The following is a 26,061-nucleotide window of genomic DNA, read 5'->3' on the forward strand; positions in this document are numbered from 1 at the left end:
CATCAACCAACCCTAACTGTTTCTCAAACACTATGTGCTCACCATGTTGCCTGTTCTGCTGGAATAAAGGTTTGGTTCTAGCTGCCAGAGATGGTGGTGATGCATGAGTGAGGTGTGCTTGCTTGTGTGAATGAATGTGTAATTGCATCTTCCTTTCTGATGTGGGTTCTGATCAAAAGCTAATGTATAAATGTCTCCTCATTGTGCTCGTCTGCAAATCAACCTGTCTACTTTACGGTGAGTAGCATACTCTCTTTTCCTTATATTGTTAATAATACCGTTTAATCACCAGAATATGGAAGTACATTATTTCTACTTGATTTCACACTTTTGTGCCGAGTTTTTTTTTAATGAATGCTCGAATTTTCATGTGCGTAATAATTAGAAACCGTTAGGTATTTTTAATAAAAAAAATATGATTCAATATTTGTTATTGAACATTTGCATTTGTTAATTTATTTGGAATTTAAAGTAAAGTAGAAAACTGCTATTACTGAGATTCAAGCGAATAACTTTACCATTACCAGACTTTCACACTACATACTCACTATCAGCAATTACGGTGTGTAAATAACTTTAGTTTGTTAAGATCACACTATGAGAGTTACCATGGTACCCAGTGAGAACATGCCTTCCGTTAGCCCATTATGTTGATGGTATCAACTAAACTGTCGATGGAGACACTGATTCATATGTAACCTTACTTAAGTGAATGTCATGAGATTGCCTTGAATGAACCATCTGATATAGCACACATTGTCATATTAAGGAGTACATATTTTCATGGCCTGACCTTTCCTTGCCACGTAGATGTGTTATGCTTTATCATATTCCAGGCACCGATACCACATCTGTGTTCGTGACATTACACTCTCACTCTGTAAATCACTCTCACTATGTAAACTTTGAGTACTTGGCAATAAATTGCAGTTGGGACATTTCCTTTACATCAAAGAACCTTAATACACATCACATTACAATAACCTACTATGTATCCACCTGTCAAAACCAGTGACAATATTTTGAAGTGCAACAGCAAAGTTACCTTCCTCTACAGGTGACAGTGAAAGCTTTGATCATCTCTTCTATCCAGACACCTAGTTTAATGCGCACAGGTTATTTACATATCTGTTATCTTTCTTATTGAACCACTTTCATAATAAAAGCTTATTCATTCTTCCTAGTCATCAAAAATGAAAAGTAATGTATCTGTTACTTATTCATTTCCTAAATCAACAATTATACTAAAATAAATTTTAAGCTCATTCTGGTCCATGCAATTTGCTACAATATTTTTATTACTGATATGACAGTATGAGAGTTACATGAGATTATGTTTGTACAAATGTTTGGGGGAGGGAAAGAAAAAGAAAAAAAAATTGAAGATAAAAAATATTGGGAAGTAATTCAAGACAACAATCTGTCTCAAATCACACTGGAATAACTCTGCACAACTGCATGTGTGAACACAAAGAATGTTCATATCTGCTAGGAAAACAATAACTTTTTTAAATAAATGCACATAAAGCAAATGTCAATGAACAGAAATAAAACTCTCATATACATGCATATGCAATAATGAACTGTTAATATAAATTTTTTAGCTGCCAGAGATTAACAGCAAATAATCTGTACATCTGATACAGCTCTATGGTTTTCTCTTTATAACATGCATTAAAACACACATCTCAACATATCCATCAATTGAAAAAAATCTGGTACTTCAATATAAATGATGAATGACATTCATTAACACATCCTCCCTGGGATTCATCAATATTACAACATAAAATTTGTATTTTACTTTAAGATTTTAAAGTAAATATTAGTTTCTATACAATACACAAATTGTAATTACAATTTTCAAAACACAAATTGTATAAAACTATAATTTTGAAGTCAGCTGGAGAAGCAAGAAAGATAAGAATATGGTACAAATAAATAAGTCACCATGTAGTTACCACAAGAACCTGCTTGCAAATTACACAGCTTTTCAAATTCCTTGCCAGTACACAGAAGTGCTTGATCTGCAAATCATAACATGGCACACAGCTTTAATGGTAGCCAATATACACCTTTCCATTCCTTTCCCTGTACTTAAACATGTTACTCATATTACAATTAAAGAGATTAAAGCAACATACTGTAAATCACTTTGGTAGGAACTTTTCCTTGCATCCCTTTTCTCCCAGAAGCACCAGATGTATCAGATTTTGGCCTTTCACTGTCCATTTCAGTACAAGGCAAATTGGAACACACAGGATGTTTACACAGATGACTCAATGGAAAGAAAACATTTACAAAAAAACAAATCTGAATAACTAAGAGTGCAAATTACAAATCAAGTTTGATACACAGAAAAATGTTGTAATGAATACATGCAACCTTCAGTACTTTCTCCTCTCAAAAATTACACTGAACAATCCAACATTATCACATTTTTGATGAACTCTTTCATCAAAGGCTCTCATCAATTGCAAGAAAGGAAAGTTATTTTTGAAATAAAACTGTGTAATTCAGTTTATATAAAATTAGCATAAGTGATTGCCCATTCTCACTTTGATAGTAAACTTAGAATTAAAGACTGATTTGTCCTCACCATCTGATTTTACAACTACCTTTATGATTAATCACTTAACAACTATTCACTTGATATATGGACTATTAACATTGTAGGTAACTTTTGTATTTTTTAAGGGGACGAATATAATGAACTTGTTATTCATAACTGAAGGCTGCACATTTTAATTTTCAGGCTAACAAGAAAATTTTGATTTTTCCTAAAAGCTGTTCTTGAATTTTTGATCACTGAAGAACACAACACACACTGACCAGTCTATAAAGATAATCTTTCCATCAAGTGTCAGTGTAATTACGCTCTCCACACAAAGTTCTACAACAGAATGTGTGTTGTCCAGAACACTGTTCATGAAACAAAATGATGGTGTTTCCGCATTTAAGCTGACATCCATCCATTCTACAAAACACACACTCCTGTAACCAGAAAGTATTATAAGATCCTATTTTCCTAACTGCTGGAAATCTGTGTTTTGGAAACTTGCACGTCAATGAAGCTTTATTCACCTTGGGGAATAATTATACATGAGAACACTTCTGAATGAAAATAATACATTACGGAATCAGTTTTTATGATTAACAAATTAGCAGCATCAATAAAGGCACAATAAGGCACCATGTGAAGAAATTTTATCTTCAGTGAGTACACTTTCTGTACATGACAAGAGGTGTTATCTTTTCCAACTATCCATCAAATACCACTCTTCACTTAGCACATGTTAATACAGTGCAGTTATCACATTCCAAAACAGATTTACACTTTTCACACTAAGAAATGCATGGCAATCTATAAATACAAAAATGACGCCAGTAAAAGACAGAAACACAAGTAGTTCACATGGAAATATATCTAGTGAAAACATGTTACCTACCAAATGGCATTGTCATTTACAACTGTTCACATCACAGTTCATCCATTCAGACAAGAATTTACAAAATGCATTGCAGACACACCTAGATTAATAATACTTTATATTCTGTTCTCTACTGGTTTACTTGTGGCTCACATGCAGTTCTAAAAATACTTGTGCAGCAGAGATACATTTTATATAATTATTATGCAATAATAATTCAGATCTACACACTTATACATTTTTCAGTATTATAACAAACATACAATTTGTACAAAATTGGATCAGTCTCTTTCTTGTGAAATACACTGTAAAATACTTATAAACAAAATAACTATAAAAACTACAAACAATAAAAAAATCAACAATTTTTTGTACAGTCTCCGTAATGTGCCATCATTCGCAGGTAAATAAAAAAATACCTTGATAGCAAAAAGCAGAAGTGGAATAATATCACAAAAGTCATGTACACAAAGACACATTTTCAGTCCTTTGGAACAAAAAAGGAACTACCGTGGCAGCTGCCTCAATGGACCAAGGTTGAACACAGTACCAGTGCTAAGACCCGTCATGCCTGGCACAGAACCAAGAACACGCCCACTGGCATCTACGGACATTAAAGGAAGTCCAAAATAGCCACCTTGTGGGCTATTTAGCTGGCTCAAGGGAACATAATGGTGCACCCCAAGGTTTGCAAGTCTTGAAAGTGCACCAGCTTGCTTCAAGTCAACAACTGGTATGACCAGTTCTGTATTTCCTAATGATTCCTTATGGAAAGTCTGTCGATGCTGTGTTAGGCCTTGTTGCGTAGGATATTGTGCAGAACATAGATTACACCTAAAAAAGAAAAAAATGAAATGAATGAAATTCAAAATTAGTTAAAAAATAACAATACATGAAAGTTATGGACTGCAACATAAGCAATAATGATGTTTGATGTCAAGCTTCCATGTTTATACTACTAACTTCACCAAAGTTTCCTAAGCTTATTTCCATTTATGAGAATATTCACGACATTACACTTCTTTTCATTAAAAGGAATAAAATCACACACACTACAAAATAAGTTAAGGCATCTATCCTGCTGCAATCCATCACCTGATACCTTTTGTCAAACGAAGACTGAACCAACAAACAAGTTTTCCCAATGACTGTAGCAGGATTTTGAGTACATTTGTCATCAGTCTTACGACTAGTTTGATGCTGCTACCTACAACTCTCTCTCTCTTGTGCTAGTCTTTTCATTCCACAGAGGCATTTATACTCAACATTCTAAATATTTGTTGGATACAGATTCCAATCCTTGTCTTTCCCACAAGTTTTTGCCTTCTAAGGTTCTCCTAGTAGGAGAACAATGGGAATTATTATTTTATGTCTTAACACTTGTCCTACCATCCTGCACCTTCTTCAAATTGATGTTTTCCTCTTTAGAGGACTGCACAGTTACGAAAAATGTTTTCCGCATCCACAAGTTCCATTTACACATCCACAGATAGTTGACAGTAGCCATGACACACCCAAAGAACCTCAACCATTTTGTCAACCAAGTCATTTTACCTTTGATAGTTCTACATCTACATTTATACTCCGCAAGCCACCCAACGGTGTGTGGCAGAGGGCACTTTGCGTGCCAATGTCGTTACCTCCCTTTCCTGTTCCCGTTGCATATTGTTCGCAGGAAGAATGACTGGTGGAAAGCCTCCGTGCACGCTGGAATCTCTCTAATTTTACAATCATGATCTCCTTGGGAGGTATAAGATACCTCATCCAGAAACAAACCTTCTCGAAACCTGGACAGCAAGCTACACCACTATGGAGAGCGCCTCTCTTGCAGAGTCTGCCACTTGAGTTTGCTAAACATCTCTGTAATGCTATCACGCTTACCAAATAACCCTGTGACGAAATGCGCCGCTCTTCTTTGGATCTTCTCTATCTCCTCCGTCAACCCGATCTGGTACGGATCCCACACTGATTAACAATACTCAAGTACAGGTCGAACGAGTGTTTTGTACGCCACCTCCTTTGTTGATGGACTTCATTTTCTAAGGACTCTCCCAATGAATCTCAACCTGGTACCCGCCTTGCCAACAATTAATTTTATATGATCATTCCACTTCAAATCATTCTGCGCGCATACCCCCAGATATTTTACAGAAGTAACTGCTACCAGTGTTTGTTCCACTATCATATAATCATACAATAGAGGATACTACTTTCTATGTATTCGCAATACATTACATTTGTCTATGTTAAGGGTCAGTTGCCACTCCATGCATCAAGTGCCTATCCACTAAAGATCTCCCTGCATTTCGCTACAATTTTCTAATGCTGTAACTTCTCTGTATACTACAGCATCATCCGCGAAAAGCAGCATGGAACTTCTGACACTATCTACTAGGTTATTTATTTATACTGTGAAAAGCAATGGTCCCATGACACTCTCCTGTGGCACGCCAGAGGTTACTTTAATGTCTGTAGACGTCTCTCCATTGAGAACAACATGCTGTGTTCTGTTTGCTAAAAACTCTTCAATCCAGCCACACGGCTGGTCTGATATTCTGTAGGCTGTTACTTTGTTTATCAGGAGACAGTGCGGAACTGTATCGAACGCCTTCCAGAAGTCAAGGAAAAAAGCATCTACCTGGGAGCCTGTATGTAATATTTTCTGGGTCTCATGAACAAATAAAGTGACTTGGGTCTCACACAATCGCTGTTTCCGGAATCCATGTTGATTCCTACAGAGTAGATTCTGGGATTCCAGAAACGACATGATACGCGAGCAAAAAACATGTTCTAAAATTCTACAACAGATTGACGTCAGAGATATAGGTCTATAGTTTTGCGCATCTGCTCGATGACCCTTCTTGAAGACTGGGACTACCTGTGCTCTTTTCCAATCATTTGGAACCTTCCGTTCCTCTAGAGACTTGTGGTACACAGCTGTTAGAAGGGGGCAAGTTCTTTCGTATACTCTGTGTAGAATCTAATTGGTATCCCGTCAGGTCCAGTGGTCTTTCATCTGTTGAGTGATTCCAGTTGCTTTTCTATTCCTTGGACACTTATTTCGAGGTCAGCTTGTGGAAACAATTTCTCGAGATGGCGCAGTTCCTTATTGATGTGGTGAAAGTGAATGTCAGACCAGGGGCTTCCGGAGTGCTCACTGCAATGGCTCCCTCCAAGTATGAGATCAGTCACCACGTAAGGCATCTCTGACAGATCACAAAGTTCCGCTGTGGCAGCCCATTTTATTGTTTGCAGCATGCCACAATGCTCCCACTTTTGATTGTTCATAGAGTGTACGATGCTCCACAAGCTGGAACAGACTTTTCCATAATATTACTACTGTCATGCATGTAAAAAGTTTAGATAGGCACTTAATGGATCATCATGTCCTAGTATTTCATAATCTGATTTTGTAGTTAAATGTCTTGGTCAGGAATAGCAAAGACGCTAAAAATATCTCGAAGGAGGCATTTTTAAAATGGTGTCAGAAAGCTTACTAAATCTTTCAAAATTTTGTCCAGAGAGTCAAATTATCTTGATTCAACTCTAGTTACTATATACCGATTGACGCAAATGTGTCTTATTTGCTGCCTCACTGTGTGTCCACATCTCCTTTCTGTGACTTCTGCTGGTGGGTGTGAAGGTCACACACACACACACACACACACACACACACACACATATATATATATATATATATATATATATATATATATATATATATATATATATATATATAAAATTGTGACAGTCCAACAAGAATTTATTAACTGCTGTGAGTCACTCACACCACTGCTGACGTCTCACGGAGTCGTGTGTTCTAGCGCAGTACTGAAGATGTGGGTTGAACAGTAGTCACTTATACCATATTTACTCGAATCTAAGCCGCACTTTTTTCCGGTTTTTGTAATCAAAAAATAAATAAATAAATTTAAATAAATAAATTTAAATAAATAAATTTAAGAAAAGGCTGAAGACGAGCTTTTTTCTCCGCCCTGAGTTTCAACCACTGCATTTTTATACATTATCCAACGAAGTAAATACAAATTCCGTATTGTTCATCTTCGAATGTTGCAGCATTTCAATGTACTACGAAAATCCGACTGGTAAGACTGTTTGGGATGTTTGTCAATATGGACAACTCTACATTCTGATTTTTTTCTTACCTGTGAGAAGAGATGGTTGCTAATAGGAACTTTCATGAATTGTGCATCACATGCAGTATTCTCTTCACCATAAGAATAATATGAATATAAGTATTTTGCCATGTATTCTTTCATATTTGCAGCTATCTCATTTAAATCCTGTCTGCCTAATAAACTACGAAACTAGAGTGAGACAACAGCAAACGCGGAAGAACACACATATCATGTCATGTTTATATTCGTATTATTCTTATGTTTAATAGTGACACAGTGACTAGATTTTTAAATCTAAGATGACTAATTTCTGTGCAGAATGTAATGTACTAAAGAGGTGCTTGTAAAGATTTTGAAACGGAGAAAAATTTTCACTAAACTCTCGTTCAGAACATCATCTATCATACGCAGTCTATTATTTGGTTCTTGTTGATCATTATCAAGGAAAGCAGCAGTGTAAGTAACAACAAATAGCAGTCTCTTGCCATTGTTGCACTAATAAGAAGATTCCTCTCTCTCTCTCTCTCTCTCTCTCTCTCTCTCTCTCTCTCTAAATCGTAAGCGGCGGTAGTGCGCACAAAAGCAAGACGTGCCACGAGCGGCGACAGGTCGTAGACACACATTATCAGAATGTGACAAACAATGCATGACACAGTACAGTAATTCATTTTAAGCTAAGTGTGATGTAAACATCTACAACAAAGAAAACGACATTTATCAGATCAAAGAAAGATAAGCAATCAAGTCAAACCAGGTGAAGCACGTGAAAAAGGAAGGGTACCCGTATAAATATGGACGGAGTGCCTGACGCATAGCAATGGCTACCTGGTAAAGCTTAACTTCTAAGCTTACAACTCAAACCAAATTACTGTAGCTGTATCGTCATTCATTCGACCTAAATTGTGTCTCATATTACAATGGACCAACTTTGTTTCGATTTGGAGGTGCGGCCTAAAACTTTTCTCTCCCCTTGAATTTCGAGTCTCAAATTTCAGGTGCGGCTTAGATTCGAGTAAATACAGTATTGACGAAATGCTACTACACTGTTTGGACCTCTGTTGGCAACAAACACAATGTTCTGTGCAGTGACGAATAAACAGAATGACGCGATATCTTTTCCAGTTCATGTTTAATATTTTCTTCACTTTTTTACTCTCACTCTTGAAATCTCTGGTGCACAACTCTCTTCCCTCAAGTTTTCCTTCTTCAATGTTAATGTGATGTGCTTTCACTCCCATGTAGTTCATCTTATGATACGACTTTAGTTCTCCTTCTAGATAACTGAAAGCATCCATTATCTCTCCAGAAACACGCAGACAATCAGCGGTTTCCTTTCACTTTCTTGAAATGGTGGTTGGATGAGGCAGCAATACCTTGGCACTCACTGCTGCCAACGTGGGAACCGCATTAATAAGGTACTGTGCTGTTTTGAAAAATCTATTTCCATGTCTTTACTGCCAAGATGGATGAATTTTTTGTCGCAGTTGCATTTAAATTTTGTGGGATTTCCAGAACCACTACGTCTCTCTTCACATTCATTTAATGGTTATTCTATTACTAGAAGGTGTTAACTGAAGGCAGCAGGAATTTGGCAACTCATACTTCTCTGGTAGCCAGTGGCCAGGGCTGTCATCCAGAACAAGCCTTACAGACAGCACGATAGATCGTAGTAGTACACACATAGTAACTAGCTGCTGCTCCCTTGGATGTAGCTCAAACACTCTTTGCCAGAAGGTAAGGACGGAAACAGCCAGTCTTGCTTAACCTGGGCCCACAGACTTCCAAGCTTTCAGGTAACAATACAACAGTGCAATCCCATTCACCACTTGCAGATAACATAATTTTATGAAAAGCATTGATATTATTCTTTAATTTTTAATTACATGGGGTGATCAAAAAGTTTGTTTGAGTGCACAGCTGCAGCGTATAAGCAACATAGCATGACTCCAATACGGTTATATAAGCACCAACAAGTAGGTAAGGGATTAGTGTGGCATTTGTATCCTTCCGATGGTGCGAGGTAAATTCAGAAACATGAACTATGGCAACGTAATTACCAAATGCATCCAAACAGGACCAACATGCTGTTATTCTTTTCTTGGCTGTCAAATGCAAAAACGAACACTGGTAGACAGCCATCAGAGAAAGAAGAATGTATATAGGGCAGCATGTCTGTTCACTGTGGAAAAACTGTGACAAGGGGGCTGACGCTTCACGATACCGCACATCCCCACATTGCAAATGTTGTACTGCAGAAGTTACACAAACTAAAGTGGGAGACACTTTAACACCCACACTTAAGTCCTGATCTCTTCCCAAGCAATTATCATGCATTCGAGCCCATAAAAAGAGCCTTCAATGGTCAATGATTCCCATCAGGTGAGGGCAAGCAGTAGGCAGTTACTGACTACTTCATGCAGCAGGACACAGTGTTTTATCAAATTGCTAACTTTAACTTGGTGCATCAGTAGGATGATTATCAGAATGCTCACAGAAATGTTGTCTGATTGGCATACTTTAAACAGAAATTCTTTTATTGCCCATTATGCAAAGCAATTATTATTGCAGGTCTCTGCAAACAGGCAGTGGATATCTGTAACAGCACATACTCGTATCTACAAGGTAACAATTACTGTCTATTTCGACAGACCTCTACCTATACTCCTTGCCCCACCAATTCTTTTATCTTGTCAATTCACTTAATTTTTTACATCCTTCTGTAACATCACAACTCAAACACTCTGTCTTATTTTTCTGTTTTTCCCACAACCCACGAGTCACTTCCACACATGCTATCCAAATACTCAGTCCAAAATTACATTAGCAATTACAGCTATGATGCAAGTAGTGAGGTGAGGCTCACAGGGGAGAGACAACATACTCTCAGCAAATCTCACAAGAGCTGCAGTCACTGCAACCACCTGCAGTTGATAAATCTCCACCCCACCACTACAGCACACCAAACTATCTACAATTCAGTTTCAGACTGTAGTGTAATGGTTTGTGACTTTGCTCATTTTCATTTCTTACACCTATGGGAGTTAGCATTTTATATGTTGTTACTTTCATTTGATGATACTGAACTTAGAAGCAAGTTACTAAAATGCTATGAGTGGAAAAACTTGAAGCCATTCACTTGGTCAAGGAACTGTCACATGAGGTAAACAGTGGGAAATTGTTTATGCATAGTGTCAATTCCAGGGGGGGGGGAGGAGGCGGGGACGGAGGGGGGGGGAGACCACTTGATGGAGAAATATTTGTATTGATAATAAATAGTCAGTTAAAACTGGTATAGTGGTTACTGATTAAGCAATTTATGCAAGTATTGACTGAAATCAACTTGGTCAGTTGCCACCTCCACATAGAATATTGCATACCGCAGTACAGATGGTACAGGGTGTTGGGCTAGAGGTATACACAACCAAATCCTTATAACAAAAGAATTCAACATTTAAAGTTTTTGAGTAAACACACAGTTCATAAGAGGTCCATTCTCCAGGATGTGGTCCTAATGAACAGCACTGAGCCGCACGGCACATGCACATCACTGACAGTGCACACCCACTCGACATGTTGGCGAACTATGTAGTTCAACAGGTGACTCCCAATTCATTTTTGAGCAAGATAGTGCCCCACCTTACTATAATGAGGATGCTACCACATTTTTCCACGAGACATTTCCTGAGTGTTGGATCGGAAGAGGGGGTGGGGGTCAGGGTCCCACTGCCTAGCCCCTTTGGTCTCCCAATCCGAGCCTACTGGACTTCGGCGAGTGTTCATCAAGGACACTGCTTACAGAACAGGAGTGCAAGATGCAGTAGATCTGAGACAATAGCTCAACGCGACATTAGAGGCCGCAGCACTGTCATGCTTATGAACATATGGCAACAGGTGGAGTACCATTTCGATATTCACCTAGCTATAAATAGTGCCCACGCTGAACTGCATCAACAGGCATAAAAATGTTTGGTCTCCTGTGTACAATGTTGGATGAATAAAGTTATGAACCTTAGTAGGTACTGAAATATAAAGAACTGCTTTTGTATACCTCTAGTGTGGAGACCCTCTATGATCTGCCTGCTTTCTCACTTTAATGCAATAGGAAATACAGAAAGTGTACTCTATAACCAATTTCCTGCACTTTTACCACTTTCTTTGGCTACAAAACTTTCTCTTCAATGTCTCTTAGAACACTCATCTTGACTGTTTTCTGGTCCATAACTATCCTTTCGCCTGATTTTTCTTGTTTTGCAGTTTCTTTTTTATTTCACTGTTGGTTGCTTTTAAGCATTCCCTTCCATATGATGTCATTTTAATCCATTCTACAAGCAATTCTGTAGTATGACAATGTTTCTAATAACTGATTTAAGGACACTATTTTCATGAATTAACTTGTATAATTTTCAAGCTAAATGACAACTACTGTAGAATTACCTGTAGCTTTGATTTAATATAAAAGCTTGTTCTTTCCTACCTTATTTTACAAACTATAACATGCACTTTGAAATCAATATAAAAATGTCTAGTGTTTGATTTAAAATTCCCACCACTCTTAAAAAATGGCCATATATTAAATGCCACGGGAAACCTCTCCCTATCAGGCAACATCGGATTCAACTGGCAGCAGCAGTGTATTGATGCGCCGAACACGAGTTGCAAGGATTCACAAGCTTGCAGACACTGTCTCTTTCGCTTCCCACCATCACAATCCCAGAACACTGTCTTGCCTATGATTCATCATTGCATTGTACAGTGACAATGAACTTGAATTGGAAGTGGTTTGTGTTATTGGTGACAGTGCAATATTTCATAATGGAAAAAATAAAAGGTATTTGTGTGATGCGGGCTATAAATTGGAAGTAATAGCAATGCAGAACAACATCGAAACAGAGTGGCTGAGCAGTATTTTGGCCCTCCACCAACAGAAGAAAAAAAAATGTTCACAATTGGCAAGCTAGTAAAGAAGAACTGAGAAAAATGAGGAAGTCTAAATGTGCAAAAAAGAGGACTGAATGCAAAATGGCCAAACCTAGAAGATGATGTATTGAAATAGGCTCAAGGACACCATCAAAATGGCACTGGAATTAATACACAAGTAATTCAAATGCATGCTCATAAGCTACTGCTACAGTGCAACTTAACAGATGTTACTAGTGGAGTTGGTTGGTGCTACAGGTTTATCAAGTGTCATTTACTAGCAAGTCCACCAAAACCAAAGTATCTTACAATGTCACAAGAGTATGAAGAGAAAACATTATCTCTCCATTGTTTTATTATTCGACATGCAAAGAAAAACAGTGGAACAAAGCAAAATAGCAAATATGGACGAAACTCCACAGACAATTGATGTGCCGAGTGACAGAACTATTGCCGTGAAAGGTGCTAAAACTGTAACTAAAAAACAAGGGGACATGAAAAATGCTCTACACCGTTGTCCTTTCAGGTTGTGCTGATGGTACTAAACCCAATGATCCTTTTCAAGTGAAAAACAGTGCCAAATCCTGAAATACCAGCAAAAGCTGGTGCTCACATACAGGAAAAGAGTTGGATGGACGTGGCTGGTACGAAAATATGGCTTAAAAGTGTGGGAGAGAAGGAACAGTGCTTTATTGAAGAAGAGTTTTCTTCTTGTGCTAGATTGGTTTAGTGTTCATTTGAAAAATTCTGTGAAAGAGAAACAGACAAAGAAATACGGAGCTTGCTGTTATTACAGGACGACTTACTTTACAATTGCAACGTCTCAATAAATAAACCATTTAAAGTTTATATTAGAAAATGGAACAAACAGATAATGGATGAAACCAACATGAATTCACACTGAAGGGAATTTTAAAATAATCTACAATCAAACAAGTGTGTCAGAAAGATCAGATGTCAATTTTTCATGAGTTAAAGGTCAGTTTAGTTTAATAAACTAGGTATTTTTTAGTCTGACTCTGCAATCTAATAATAAGAATGGTAAAAATGTCAGTAAAATATGGTACTTGGCATAAGACTGGTGTTTATACACAATTGTTGCAGGTGCACCGGGCAGAATGTCCCTAAAAACATCCTTGAAATATCTAAATTGCATTTTTTTCCACTGGTGCCGCTTCCTTTTCAGAAATGGCCACTTTGCAAACTATTTGGGGACAGTATGTGGCATGTCACTGAAGAACTCGCACTCCATTAAAAAGAGACTCAAAGAAAGGGACCAATGACCAGTTTGCAGTTTATCAGATAATGCCATAAATAAAAAAATTCCAGAAAAGAATGATAAGTCCTACTAGATACCTCTTTCATAATGTTGTCTGAAGAGACACAGTGAAGAACTTGGAAACTGTGGGCCATAAAGTGCAAATAATTCTTGTTGTCAGAACTCCCTGGCAACAATCGACGAAAGTTGACATAACCTGTCTTGGAGATGCCGTTTTACTGTATTTAGCGAAGTAAAAGATGACCCTGAATATAAGACAATAACATTTTTTTTAAGAAGCTTCTTGGGCTAATTTTATTTTTAACATTATATGTCTAATCAAAATAACAAACTGTTTTACTATAAGTATCTGCTTTAAAAGGTTAACATTATATGTACTCTAAACATGCCACTTATTGTTTCTCAACATTTTAACAATAAAAGAAGAAATAAAATAAACAAAAAGAAATGGTGTACCTTAATTTTTATTTTCACTTCCTTTTTTTGGCTTAGTACCTTTGTGGTACTGACAAGGAACGCTTACCATCACAGACCCCCCTCAGATTTAGTGGTAAGAGGGCCCAGTGGACAGAACTGTCGTATTCAAACCTCCCTCGTGCCAATTTTTTTTTTCTTCTTCACTGTTTGCTTTATTCAAATTTGTGTGTGTTAAATAGTAATGTCCTTTTGCAACAGCGAGGTGTAAGGTTGGGACCTATAATGACAGTTGATTCTGCACAACTACTATCAAAAGAAAGTGACTTTTGAAAGGGAACTGCAAACATTTGATGACAAAGCAACAAGTCAACCAAACCCTCCACTGGAAAACACATCTGGTGTGTCATACAAGGCATCAGTGGCTGTACATGTGTTTTATGATAGGAATCTCTTATCAACACCCGTAATCTGTGACACTTGTGAGTGAGTAGTGAGATATGCCTTCTTGCCTGAGATAGGTGTTCATATGAATGTGAATATGATCAGTCCCAAGGAAATGATGAAAACATAATAGTTTGTCACTATCAAGGAAATGATGAAAACACAATAATTGGTCACATAAGCTGCAACAACATGAACACAACAGTTTCACAATCAAACAGTTTCACTGTGCTCTGTCAAAACAAATGTTTTTAGTGTTTTTGAAGTTGCATTTTGGTCTGGAAGTCTTGACTCTTTAATTCCTTTTTTGTAACATAGTTCACTCCTGCTTATTTGTTGCTTTCATTTCTATGAGACATCGATGTGGTATTTCGCCTGCTCTCACTATTCATGACATTTATCTGCGATTATAACCTATTCTTACCACATGACTCATATTCTATAACCAATTTATAATATTATAACTACCAGGGCTGCAAAAAGAGAATTAACATTTCAGTAACCAGATTGTTAGTTCATAATATTGTGAGGGGTGGGGGGTTTGGCACGAGGGATTTTTTTAACACGTCTCACCCACTTGTCAGTCCAATATCACGACCACTTACCCACGACGCCGTAGCTGTTTCAGGCTGCTCTTCATCGCACTTCTTGTTCTTAGACTGATCACTGTTTCTATTTTTGCTTTTCACAGTTCAGTACACCTTCTTCCTGTTTTCATGCTTGATCTGTGTTCAGTTTTTGACAGGCTACCCACTGGGCCATCGACCACTAAACCTGAGGGAGGTATGATGGGGTGTTTGCCTTGTAATAAACATGACTTCTGCTCAGGTGAATACTGGGTTATAAATACAAAAACAAATAGGAGTAACGCAGGAGTAGGTTCAATAATCAATAAGAAAATAAGAATGCAGGTAAACCGTTGTGAAAAGTATGGTGGACACATTATTGTAGCCAAGACAGATACAAATTTATATGCCAACTAGCTGTCTAACCAAAACTTTTGAAGGCAATGCCATGCTACACTGTTTATAAATTAGTTTGAGAAATTAACGTCATTTGTGGAGCCACACTATCCATAGTTGCTTTATATACACTGATTGTATTTCAAATCTGTCTTTGTAAATACAGTCTGTTATGAAAGATACTTACAATTTGACTTGCTTTCTGGATCTAAAAACAGTTAGTCACAAAATATGTTGGTTTTACTTATGGTATTTCATGTCTGTGTTTTACACACATCGGAACACCATCTGCACGCACAGTTTTTTAGCTGCACCTTTCTTTGGCACTGTTGATTGCAGCTTACTTCCACACTGCTTTGTGGTGCTGCATTGTGTGGTTTTTTTCATCAATAAATGCTCAATTGAAACTAACAACAATGCAGACATTTTGAAACTATCATTTTAAATTTATTAGGGGATAGGCTGCATGTTGCTTTTCATGCATGTATGTTTGAATTTCTTTCTGAATGTATCTTTAATATTTTTTTGAGGCTTTTGGTCTTTGTCAAAGATATATTTTAATTGATACCAGAGGTAATAAATCAGAGGAGTTATCAAAATGGTTTGAAAAAATGCTTCTGATTATTATGTAAATACAGATGATGAACTATAAGAGTTTGTACAAATATTAATATTTTCAACTCGTGGCTCATGCCAGCTTACAAGCACCCACCTTGTGTCTTGATGGTCATGCCAATTCTCCCGGCAGACATGTTAACTCTCAAATCATCATAACATTATTTTCATACGCCTAACAGACCCAAAGGAATGTTTGGAAGCAACATCTGCATCTGAAATTCTACTAACTGCCCATGTGAGAGATTTATATTACTCCTCCTTATTCACTGCTATTTTCCAGAGAGAGAGAGAGAGAGAGAGAGAGAGAGAGAGAGAGAGAGAGAGAGAGAGAGAGAGAGAGAGAGAGCATGACACAGCTGGAATGTGTGCTTTATGTCCTTTTCATTGCCAAATATGCATCATACTCATTGAGTATTCACTATTAATGCAGGATAATAATATCATTAACATCAAACATTTGTACTGCGCGTGTGTGATTGGCAATGGGGTCATTTTCAAAGACATCGTTAAAATTTAACAAATACTGACAAAATTTACTAACATTCACACTTAATTTTGTGTAAAGTCATCATTGAACGCAAGTTTAATGAAAATTACATTTCCTGACAAAAAGAGTGAAATACCCAGAAGGGAAGGAGGAAGCAATACTAAACTTCTCCAGATGAGAAAGAATGTGACATTATTTCACTGATTACAAAATCAAGTCAAAAATACAAAGAACTTTGAAGTTTGAGCCCACTTAACATTGCATCCCATCATGCCTAGATGGATGCCCTGACTTGTTTGGAAAGGGTGTCATAAATATATTGTATTCTCTCCTGTAGCAAGCTGGAGGCAATCATTGTAATTGGTTTCGTATCTTCTGGAAACTGGCACTGGGCAGAGTTGGTGTGTCTGAACTAGTCTCATACATACTTTATTGAAGAGAGATCTGGGGATGCTGCTAGCCATGCACGCACCGTATTTACTTGAATCTAAGTCGTACCTGAAAAATGAGACTCTAAATCAAGGAAAAAAATGTTTGCCAAATCTAAGCTGCACCTGAAATTTGAGACTCAAAATTCAAGGGGGGAGAAAAGTTTTAGGCCGCACCTCCAAATTGAAACAAAGTCGGTCCACTGTAATATGATACATAATTTAGGTTGAATGAATGACGGTACAGCTACAGTAGTTTGGTTCAAGTCTTAAGCTTAGCAGTTAAGCTTTACCAGGTAGCCACTGCTATGCGTCAGGCGCTCCGTCCATATTTATACGGGTAACCCTTTTTTAAGTATTTACTGACACAGAGGTTTTGGTGCCAGTATTTATCTTTGTGCCTGCAAAGCATGCCTCTGTAGCACTACATATATTCAACAGCAGAAGTTAGTTGTGGCGGCACCTACCAACATTTTTCATAACTTCCGCTTACTTTGTACTTGATTCTAAGCCGCAGGCAGTTTTTTGGATTACGAAAAAAATGGAAAAAAAAGTGTGGCTTAGATTCGAGTAAATACAGTATGTCAACATTATGCAGGCAGCTCACACACACGTTGTGTAGACAAGCACTGTCCTTTTGAAAAATGGCATCATAATACCAGTGCATGAGAGATAACTATGAGATGCAGTGCACGAGAGATAACATATGAGATGAATGATGTCCAAGATGTACTGTTATGCTGTCAGAGTTCCCTCAGTAACTACCAGCCAGAATATTAATCTTTGTATAGCACATTTGAGTTTTCCACTTGGAAACTGCTGTATGAGAATGAGAAACATACATAATTTGTTTTAAGGTGAAAAATTAATGTTAATAACAAGAAAAACTACAAAAAATATATAAATGAGACTGAACGGAAATGTGTAGAAGTTGAAATAGGACTCCAAAGAGAAGCGAAAAATTGAATTTAAAAAAAATGCTATTCCGCAAAGAAAGAAATACATACAAAATATATGAACTACATGAATAACTAAATATTACACAATCAATGTACAATGTAGCAACTGAAATGCAGTGCTATTTAAATGGTACTGTCATGATTCTTTTAGTGAAATTGCATTTAGAACTCACCTGTAAGGCAATTTGTTAGGCGGACTGCGATGTGTGATGTTCATGTGCTGGTTTAAAGTTTCCTGAGAAGCAAACTGTTTATCACATATTTGACATGTAAAACGTCCACCAATATTGGCACCTCGTCCACGACCTCTTCTCATTGGGAGATGGTGGAGAGCAGAAGGTGGATTGTCACCAGTCAGATCAACAGTGGGAGGTCTCGGTGGTCGTTCCACCTGTGATATTTGCTGCGGGCGTCCAGGACTTCGACCTTGAGGAACAGCGAAAGATGCTGTTCCTGCTGGCTGTGCAGGCCTTTGTCGTTGCCGAACAGGAGAGCCCCCTCCATTATCTGTACGAATGATTGAGATGGCTGCATTGAGATTGAGGGTAGGAACTTGCTGTTGTACAGTCTGTGCAACCGATCCGCGATTGCCACGCAATGGACTCGTCTGTGCCTGAACGTTTGCACCTCTAGATGTGTCAGCTGCTGGTGTCACTGTAATTCCTCTTGATGCCAGCACGTTCGCCACTTCATTTGCTTTGTTTCTTCCGCGTCCCCCAACAACTTGTCCTCCATTAACACCACCCACTTGTTTCTGTTGTCTAACTGACAATGTAATTGAATCAGTTAACTGGATCATTTCAGATCGATTTGTGTTATTCAGACTCCCCTGTAAGATGAAAATTGATATTACACTGCAAGCAAAATTACTGTTTTGACAAACATTACTACAATGTTATCGTTTCTTATTTCGGAGAATGTAATGAACATATTTGTAACAATAAACTAAAATACAGTAGGGTCAACAAAAAGGTTTGTGTATGTGAACAACTGGAGAATACTGCCCTCTTTCCAATTGGTACTTGGCTGTACAATAGCAACTCTAGGTTGTTTTTATGTTGGAAAAAAGTGCCAATAAATTATATGTAACTTAGTAGTAGACCACTAGTGCCATAATAGCTATTCTTTAGACACAGTCAAGAGGTCACCAACCAAAGAAAAAAAGAGGATTGATAAATAGGAAAAGAACTATCAGTACACACAGATAAGGATCACTTAACATGAAAAAATGGTCCTGACCACAAGAGAAAGATTACAGAGGATGTAAAATGACCACAAAATGATGAAAAAACATGACAGGCAAGCACAGAGCTAACACTTACATAACAGAATCTTAGCAAAAAGGGAATTAATTTTATCAAAAGAAAAAAATCACCCAAGCAAACTACACTATTATTAAACAGAATTGCAGACCAGTATGCACATCCATACTCCAGACGGTGAAATAGTAGTACTCCCGACAGGCTCATATAAAAACACAACACTAAACTAGTAGTTCCTTAATCACAGATGTTAGAACAGATTGAGGAATGTTAAAAAGGACGGGCAGGTCAATCAGAGGAAGAAAAGAATCCTGTTGTGCCTCCTCTCATCCTCACAATAGACAAATGCTTTATTTATTTAGCTTATGGTATTTCACACAATAGGAGTACAGACATAATAGACAGGAAATACACAAAACTGAAAAGAATTGGCAATTTTCAAACAAAATACAAACATAAAAGAAATTTTATGTCGAAGTCTAGATACTCATTCCACTCTAGCACCAATGCAGATGCCTCCAGCAAGTCAGTCCATTTTCCCTTATAAGAGTGCAAAGAGCATTCACTATGAAGATGTTTCACGGACTGTCTCTATGCACCACAGTTGAAGTCAGAATATATCAGTTTTCCTCAGTAATGTATTGATTCTGTGCACTTGCCATGCCAACAGCACATCCCATTTAATGCCATCTACTGTATTTGGTTTCATTCAGTAACTGAAATGCTTAGGTTCTAGTTCTGGAGTCATTATTGTAGCAGTTCATTTGTTTTTCCATTCCACTCATGCATCCAATGGTCTTCTGTTCTATAGTTTGAAGTTGTTTTACACACAAACAGCAACATTGTCGGTACTTTAAAATGTCGGCAGTTTAGTTGTGGGAGACCTTCATGGGCTGGTAGACCTTGATTTCCAACGATTTTTCTAAATTTGCATGTGACTGCTACTTTTCTATGCACCTCTGGAGGTACCAAGTTACACAATACCTGAAGCCAAAATGAAGATGTGGATCCGATGGTCCCACAGATCAAACTCACAGTGGTGTTCAACTGGTCTATCAACAAGCTTGGAACAACAACTTCTCAACTACGCCAGCAGTTGCTTCCCAAGTAGTTCCACATAGTTTCCAAATTATGTTATTTTGTGGAAATTTAAGGAGATGGGAACTGGATAAACTGAAAGAACCAGAGGTTGTACAGAGTTTCAGGGAGAGCATAAGGGAGCAATTGACAGGAATGGGGGAAAGAAATACAGTAGAGGATCAAGTAGGTAAAAAGACGAGGGCTAGTAGAAACCCTTGGGTAACAGAAGAAATATTGAATTTAATTGATGAAAGGAGAAAATATAAAAATGCAGTAAATGAAGCAGGCAAAAAGGAATACAAACGTCTCAAAAATGAGATCGACAGGAAGTGCAAAATGGCTAAGCAGGGATGGCTAGAGGACAAATGTAAGGATGTAGAGACTTATCTCACAAGGGGTAAGATAGATACCGCCTACAGGAATATTAAAGTGACCTTTGGAGATAAGAGAACCACTCGTATGAACATCAAGAGCTCAGATGGAAACCCAGTTCTAAGCAAAGAAGGGAAGGCAGAAAGGTGGAAGGAGTATATAGAGCGTCTATACAAGGGCGATGTACTTGAGGACAATATTATGGAAATGGAAGAGGATGTAGATGAAGATGAAATGGGAGATACGATACTGTGTGAAGAGTTTGACAGAGCACTGAAATACCTGAGTCGAAACAAGGCCCCCGGAGTGGACAACATTCCATTGGAACTACTGACGGCCTTGGGAGAGCCAGTCCTGACAAAACTCTTCCATCTGGTGAGCAAGATGTACGAGACTGGCGGAATACCCTCAGACTTCAAGAAGAATATAATAATTCCAGTCCCAAAGAAAGCAGGTGTTGACAGTTGTGAAAATTACCCAACTATCAGTTTAATAAGTCACAGCTGCAAAATACTAACGCGAATTCTTTACAGACGAATGGAAAAACTAGTAGAATCCGACCTCGGGGAATATCAGTTTGGATTCCGTAGGAATGTTGGAACACGTGAGGCAATACTGACCCTATGACTTATCTTAGAAGCTAGATTAAGGAAGGGCAAACATACGTTTCTAGCATTTGTAGACTTAGAGAAAGCTTTTGACAATGTTGACTGGAATACTCTCTTTCAAATTCTGAAGGTGGCAGGGGTAAAATACAGGGAGCGAAAGCCTATTTACAATTTGTACAGAAACCAGATGGCAGTTATATGAGTCGAGGGGCATGAAAGGGAAGCATTGGTTGGGAAGAAAGTGAGACAGGGTTGTATACCGATTAGGTTCCTTTCAGATTACGCTGATACTATAGCTCCCTACTTAGCACTCATACACAACCGCTCGCTCACCGATAGATCTGTACCTACAGATTGGAAAATTGCGCAGGTCGCACCCGTGTTCAAGAAGGGTAGTAGGAGTAATCCTTTTAACTACAGATCTATATCATTGACGTCCGTTTGCAGTAGGGTTTTAGAGCATATACTGTATTCAAACATTATGAATCACCTCGAAGGGAACGATCTATTGACACGTAATCAGAATGGTTTCAGAAAACATCACTCTTGTGCAATGCAGCTAGCTCTTTATTCGCTCGAAGTAATGGCCGCTATCGACAGGGGATCTCAAGTTGATTCCGTATTTCTACATTTCCGGAAAGCTTTTGACACCGTTCCTCACAAGCGACTTCTAATCAAGCTGCGGGCCTATGGGGTATTGTCTCAGTTGTGCGACTGGATTCGTGATTTCCTGTCAGGAAGGTCGCAGTTCGTAGTAATAGACGGCAAATCATCGAGTAAAACTGAAGTGATATCAGGTGTTCCCCAGGGAAACGTCCTGGGACCTCTGCTGTTCCTGATCTATATAAATGACCTGGGTGACAATCTGAGCAGTTCTCTTAGATTGTTCGCAGATGATGGAATTCGATTACTCGATAAATAGTACAATTCTCAAGGCTGTCAATTCAACTAAGTACCTGGGTGTTAAAATTACGAACAACTTCAGTTGGAAGGACCACATAGATAATATTGTCGGGAAGGCGAGCCAAAGGTTGCGTTTCATTGGCAGGACACTTAGAAGATGCAACAAGTCCACTAAAGAGACAGCTTACACTACACTCGTTCGTCCTCTGTTAGAATATTGCTGCGCGGTGTGGGATCCTTACCAGGTGGGATTGACGGAGGACATCAAAAGGGTGCAAGAAAGGGCAGCTCGTTTTGTATTATCACGTTATAGGTGAGAGAGTGTGGCAGATATGATACACGAGTTGGGATGGAAGTCATTAAAGCAAAGACGTTTTTCGCCGCGGCGAGACCTTTTTACGAAATTTCAGTCACCAACTTTCTCTTCCGAAGGCGAAAATATTTTGTTGAGCCCAACCTACATAGGTAGGAATGATCATCAAAATAAAATAAGAGAAATCAGAGCTCGAACAGAAAGGTTTAGGTGTTCGTTTTTCCCGCTCGCTGTTCGGGACTGGAATAGTAGAGAGATAGTATGATTGTGGTTCGATGAACCCTCTGCCAAGCACTTAAATGTGAATTGCAGAGTAGTCATGTAGATGTAGCCTCTCCCCGATGTTATTCAATCTGTATATTGAGCAAGCAGTGAAGGAAACAAAAGAAAAATTCAGAGTAGGTATTAAAATCCATGGAGAAGAAATAAAAACTTTGAGGTTCGCCGATGACATTGTAATTCTGTCAGAGACAGAAAAGGACTTGGAAGAGCAGTTGAACGGAATGGACAGTGTCTTGAAAGCAGGATATAAGATGAACATCAACAAAAGCAAAACGAGGATAATGGAATGTAGTCGAATTAAGTTGGGTGATGTTGAGGGTATTAGATTAGGAAATGAGGCACTTAAAGTAGTAAAGGAGTTTTGCTATTTGGGGAGCAAAATAACTGATGATGGTCGAAGTAGAGAGGATATAAAATGTAGACTGGCAATGGCAAGGAAAGCGTTTCTGAAGAAGAGAAATTTGCTAACATCGAGTATAGATTTAAGTGTCAGGAAGACATTTCTGAAAGTATTTGTATGGAGTGTAGCCATGTTGGAAGTGAAACATGGACGATAAATAGTTTGGACAAGAAGAAAATAGAAGCTTTCGAAATGTGGTGCTACAGAAGAATGCTGAAGATCAGATGGGTAGATCACATAACTAATGACGAAGTATTGAATAGGATTGGGGAGAAGAGAAGTTTGTGGCACAACTTGACCAGAAGAAGGGATCGGTTGGTAGGACATGTTCTGAGGCAACAAGGGATCACCAATTTAGTATTGGAGGGCAGCGTGGAGGGTAAAAATCTTAGAGGGAGACCAAGAGATGACTACACTACGCAGATTCAGAAGGATGTAGGTTGCAGTGGGTACTGGGGCATGAAGAGGCTTGCACAGGATAGAGTAGCATGGAGAGCTGCATCAAACCAGTCTCAGGACTGAAGACCAGAACAACAACAACAACAACATTTTTGCTGTGGTATTCTCAGGGTGTTTTCTGCAGCTGATAATGCAGTTGTACGTCACACTTGGAATGTTTGTTATGATTCAGGGTATCACCTACAAGCTTTCCACTTGTGCTTACATTTGCCTGTTTATTATTGCAATGTTATGTCAAGGCCTTTAAATCATGAAGTACAGTAGAGCTTCAATTACCTGGATGGCTTTTAGAAAAAAGAAATTTGTTCCATACGACTAAAACTGTGGGTTCTGTTCAACAGTTACAACAGTATACCATACAATTGGTATTTCTTTATTGCTTTAAAGTCTATCCACAGTGAAAGCGATAAAAGACAAAATCTTCCGCCGAACAACAAATACAGTATGCCTACTACTGTATGTATAATGCACAAATTGCAGTGTTTGTGGTGCGTACCATACAGTGTGGCTTACATCAGTTTGTATCATGACCTTAAGATACACACTGATTTGTCATTGTGTTCTGTCTACCGTGTCTTTTCCTTTGTGTGTGTGTGTGTGTGTGTGTGTGAGAGAGAGAGAGAGAGAGAGAGAGAGAGAGAGAGAGAGAGAGAGAGAGAGAGAGAACATCACCAATTTCAGACATAAAGAAGGCCACAAATTTAAAATCTGTCTCTGTTCTTGAAAATTAAGATGGGAGTTTGTCGAAAAAAAGTTATGAAAACAGTAGAAAACGAAGAGCTTGAAGAGGCCTTTTTCAAGTGGTTTTTTGCAGCAATGAGCATTAGGAAACCTCCTATCTGGGTCAATTGTTTGTAAAATCTTTTAGCTGAAAAAATCAAGTCTATCTTCATTTAAAGGGAGCAATGGCTGGCTATGTTGTATTTAAGTGCCGAAAAACTAACAGACCCAAAAGCAGCAGAAAAATTTATTGAAAACTTTAAAATTGAAGCAGAATCTTATCATCTTGAACTTTTATACAATTCAGATGAGACAGTCCTTATTTGGAAGGCTTTGCCTGAAACAACTTTCGATTGTTTAGATTGTAAAAGCGAAACTAGTGCTCCTGGCTGTAAGGTTCGTAAAGACCATGTTACTGCGCTAAACGTTGCTAAGTCTATGGGAAACCACAATCCTCTTTTGCTGATAGGAAAATCAGGCTTTCAAAAATGTTTAAAAAAAGGTCCCATATTTTACAAGAATCAACCAAAGGCCTGGTTGGCGGCTGCTTTATTTAGTGAAAGGTACAATTCAATTTTCATACTTAAAAGTAAAAAATAGCAAAACGCCATGGTATTTGTGAGTCCACACACAAACAGTGTTTTAGAACACTGACTTACGTTAAGGATGTTAACATTGGTAACAGTTCACATACTTTTCATAATTTCAACATTTGCAGAGCTTAGCACCTGTTAGATGTTACTCTATTTATACTGTGAAAAGGCTTAATTTTGAGGATGACTAGTAAACATGTCATAGGATTTTAAAATCTGACATGTGCTGAACTAAAATCTTTTGCAGTATGAAAATGGCGCAAAGGCTGAAATTGCAACCGCGAAATAAATGATTTCTACAGTCAACGTCAAATATGCCCTTTAAAAATTCTACACGATTGTGAACCCAGACCATAAGACGTTAATCGCTTGTTACTTCCGTGAGACATTTCTACTATAGCAGATGATCAATACAAATCATATGGTATCCATGCTGTAAGCAACTGGCGAAACTTTACCGTTGCACTGAGCGCCCCCTTCCCCCATTCCCTAACTTTGTGTTTCTTCCACTGACACTCTAGGACAATGAGAGCAGAGCTCGCTGCGTTTGCAGGTGATACATTTGGATTTCACCTTTTATTTCAGTCTACTGTAGCACTTTTGTGAAGTTTCACATTTTAGTCTATTACAATGAAGCATGTTCACTACTGCAAAGTTGAAAAGAAAAGTGATTTCTCTCGGCAAGAAAATATCAAATTGTGCTGCTCATCTTTGATACGGGATCAACAAGATGCATGCCTGTTCATCAATCTTTTCATGCAAGCTGGCTTCCACACATGCCTCAGCAGTGAGCAAAAGGCCAGCTCACAGCAAGTAATGCAAGAGCAGGGGATGGGAGGAGAAATCAGAACATGGCAACCCAGAAAGAGAAACTGCTGTCAAAGAGTCTATTCTATGACTGCTAATAGTTCTGCAGAGATGTATTTTTCACAGCATCTAGTAAACACTTTTTGAGGCAAATTTGTTTCCTAAAACTATTGCAATGATGAGA

The 26,061-nt window shown here is 38.2% G+C and overlaps 1 protein-coding gene across 12 annotated transcripts in view; it reads right to left on the reverse strand.

Annotated features, from left to right (window-relative positions):
- Window positions 1–1,265: 1,265 nt before the first annotated feature.
- Window positions 1,266–26,061, reverse strand: part of LOC126278038 (histone acetyltransferase KAT6A-like) — a 65,196-nt gene continuing 40,400 nt past the window's right edge. For all 12 annotated transcript variants that reach the window (XM_049977783.1, XM_049977793.1, XM_049977785.1 and 9 more), the window contains exons 8-9: window positions 18,252–18,907; window positions 1,266–4,265 (exon numbers count right to left, since the gene is read on the reverse strand). In XM_049977783.1, the coding sequence (XP_049833740.1) occupies window positions 3,938–4,265; window positions 18,252–18,907 (984 nt within the window). In that variant the 3' untranslated portion in view covers window positions 1,266–3,937. The remainder of the gene's footprint in view (window positions 4,266–18,251; window positions 18,908–26,061) is intronic.

The sequence above is a fragment of the Schistocerca gregaria genome, chromosome 6 (assembly GCF_023897955.1).
Source record: "Schistocerca gregaria isolate iqSchGreg1 chromosome 6, iqSchGreg1.2, whole genome shotgun sequence".
In the NCBI taxonomy this organism is placed as follows: Eukaryota; Metazoa; Arthropoda; class Insecta; order Orthoptera; family Acrididae; genus Schistocerca; species Schistocerca gregaria.